Here is a 2,412-nt window from a genome sequence, read left to right as displayed (position 1 = left end):
AGAGCAGGGGGTCCAAGAGAGAGGATGACAGTCCGAACAAAAGGAGGGGACAGCACTGCATCGTCGGTCAGAGACGCGCGTTGCCGAGCCTCCTCCTGCTTTGCTCTCCCACCACCACTCACTGCAGCCTCTCCTCCGCCTAGCTCTGCGTCTTCCTCAGTGAAGGAGCGGTCAAGCAACGCCCACACGGCAGCGAGCCAGCTCCCTCCCCAAGGCGACCCACCACCTTTCGCAGCGCCCTAACCCCTCCTCTCCTCGCCCTTGATAGCTGCCAAGACACACGGTTAGACCATCCGGTTGGCCGCGGGCTGAGGGGCAGCCTCGTAGCACGTGGCCCCTGGGAATTCGTTCATTACAATCATCTCCAGCAGCACCTGCTGCGCAGAGCAGGTGCGGCACCAGTAGCCGATGCAGAAGTCTTCGCAACTACTGCCGGAAATGCCGTACCGCTCGCGCGCTAGCCGACGTGTCTCGCCGACGAACACCCACGAGATAGTAAACGGTAAATATAAATCCAAGAAAGTCATGAGCAAGCAGTAAGGCCAGTGGATCTCCCTGCGGTTGTACATGAACATATTGCACTGCCGGCTCACCTGGCAAGAAAAGCAGCAACACGCCTCGCAGCACGAGTCCATGTCTTCACAGCACACACACAGCGAGTAGTGCCACGGACCTTCACGGTAGTAGACTGCCGACTGGCTGCCTGGCGGATTGCTCGGGTTGCCGGTGTAGACGTTCTGCCCGGGCCCCTGCGGCTGGTTATACTGAGGGCCGCCATTAGGCTTCTGATCGTACTGACCTTGCAGCATGCTGGAGGGAGACTGAGCAGCTGGAGGCGGAGGAGAGCTGTACTCGTCACCGACCTTGTCAGCTGGAGGGGCAGAGCCGAGCTGGGGCTGAATTAGTATGGTCGCGTTGCGTGACGGGAGGCTGTGTGCGCACGAGAGCCGGAATAGGAGGGGCTGCCACGACCGCAACGAGTACGTGCGAGCGCCCGTGTACGTCGCCGGGTATACAGAAATATGTGCGAGCGCGGCACGGTGCCCGGAGTCACCGCAGACACACAGAGTCGCACACGGAAAAGTGTCGAGCGAATCAGCAGAAAGACAGCGCAAGCAAAGAGAGAAACAGAGAGGGTTCGAGAACGGAGACGCGGCAGACACACGGCGTGAGGAGGGAGGGCCGCAGTGGGTGCAGGAGTATGGAAGCCGCACACGCGCGCACGCGCGAGAACAAGAGTCGGCAGGGAGAGGGGCGTTGGAGAGAGAGAGGAAGAGGGGCGGAAGGAGGAAACGAGGCAAAGAGAGGGAAGATGAGAGCAGACGGCGTTCTTTCTTGTGTTTGATTGCGAGGAGGGCGCCAACGGCGATCCATGCAGGTCAGCCGCGTGGAATGGTGTTGGGAGAGAGAGACAAGAAGAAGGGGAGAGAGAGGGCGAGATGGGAGGAGGGAGGCAGACAGCCGCGCGTTGCCCGAACGGACATGCGCATGTACACGTGTGCCTGTGTGCCCGTGTAGGAGAGAAATGCATGTCCATCTCGCAGCGCACACTCACGCACTCGCTCTAGTGCGCAGAGAGAAGGGGCACAACAGGCAACCACTTTTGTCTGCGGGAGCGGCCGAGCAGGAAGGGCGTTGGCGGCCGCCACCCTACCCCTCACCTCTGTTCTGCTCCGCTACAACCTCTTCATGGCCGACACGGCAGGCGAGAGCCCGGGCAACGCGGCACCGAATTGTGGGCAACCGTGCGAGACGGGAGGGGACGGGGGAGGGGGTAGGCATCCACCGTGCCCTGAGACGCGTCCCCTCTCCTCCCTCCGCATTCGCTTTTCACCCGCGTCACGCCGATGGTGCGTCATCAGCGTTTTTCTTTGCACCATGACTTGCTTCCTACACCTCGCACATTCGCGTGCGGCTCAGTGCGAGTCCGCCTGAGATCCAAGCGATGAGGAACTTGTGCAGTCCTCTGCTGCCACTCGCGCTCCTGTGCAGCACGCCTAGGGTGCCGCACAAAGCAAGCGCCGATAACAAGGCAGATCCATAGCAAACCCCTGCGCAGCACACCGTGCGCGCAGCACACCGTGCGCGCAGCCCCTCTATCGCGCTCGCTCATGTGGTCGTCCGTGTAGGTGCGTGAGGGCGATAAGCGTCCCACGCAGGTCCACATACAGCCATCTTGAGCTCCTGCTTTTTTCTGTTCAGTGTGCCATTTTATCCCAACCACGTCGTCAAGTACGCGCATGCAACCACAGCTCGCCCTACCGCTGTGGCACGACGGCTGAAGCCTGGTCGTCTGCGGGGAGCCGTCGGCCGTCGAATCGAGCCATGTGTCCATACCCGGCTCCTCTTGCCCTTCCCCATCCCTTCCCCGAGTACGTCCTGCGCCATCGGCACCACGCCGACCTGCGTGTG

General features: G+C 61.5%; 1 protein-coding gene across 1 annotated transcript; it reads right to left on the bottom strand.

Moving 5' to 3' along the window:
* Positions 1 to 284: 284 nt before the first annotated feature.
* Positions 285 to 809, bottom strand: LMJF_30_1420 (putative ama1 protein; the record flags this gene model as incomplete). Its single annotated transcript, XM_001684684.1, has 1 exon — positions 285 to 809. The coding sequence occupies one exon, from the start codon at positions 807 to 809 to the stop codon at positions 285 to 287; it is 525 nt and encodes a 174-aa protein (XP_001684736.1).
* Positions 810 to 2,412: the final 1,603 nt, after the last annotated feature.

This window comes from Leishmania major, chromosome 30 (assembly GCF_000002725.2).
Source record: "Leishmania major strain Friedlin complete genome, chromosome 30".
Classification (NCBI taxonomy): domain Eukaryota; phylum Euglenozoa; class Kinetoplastea; order Trypanosomatida; family Trypanosomatidae; genus Leishmania; species Leishmania major.
Note: the sequence above shows the minus strand (reverse complement) of the source record. Positions and strands in the feature narration are given on the sequence as shown.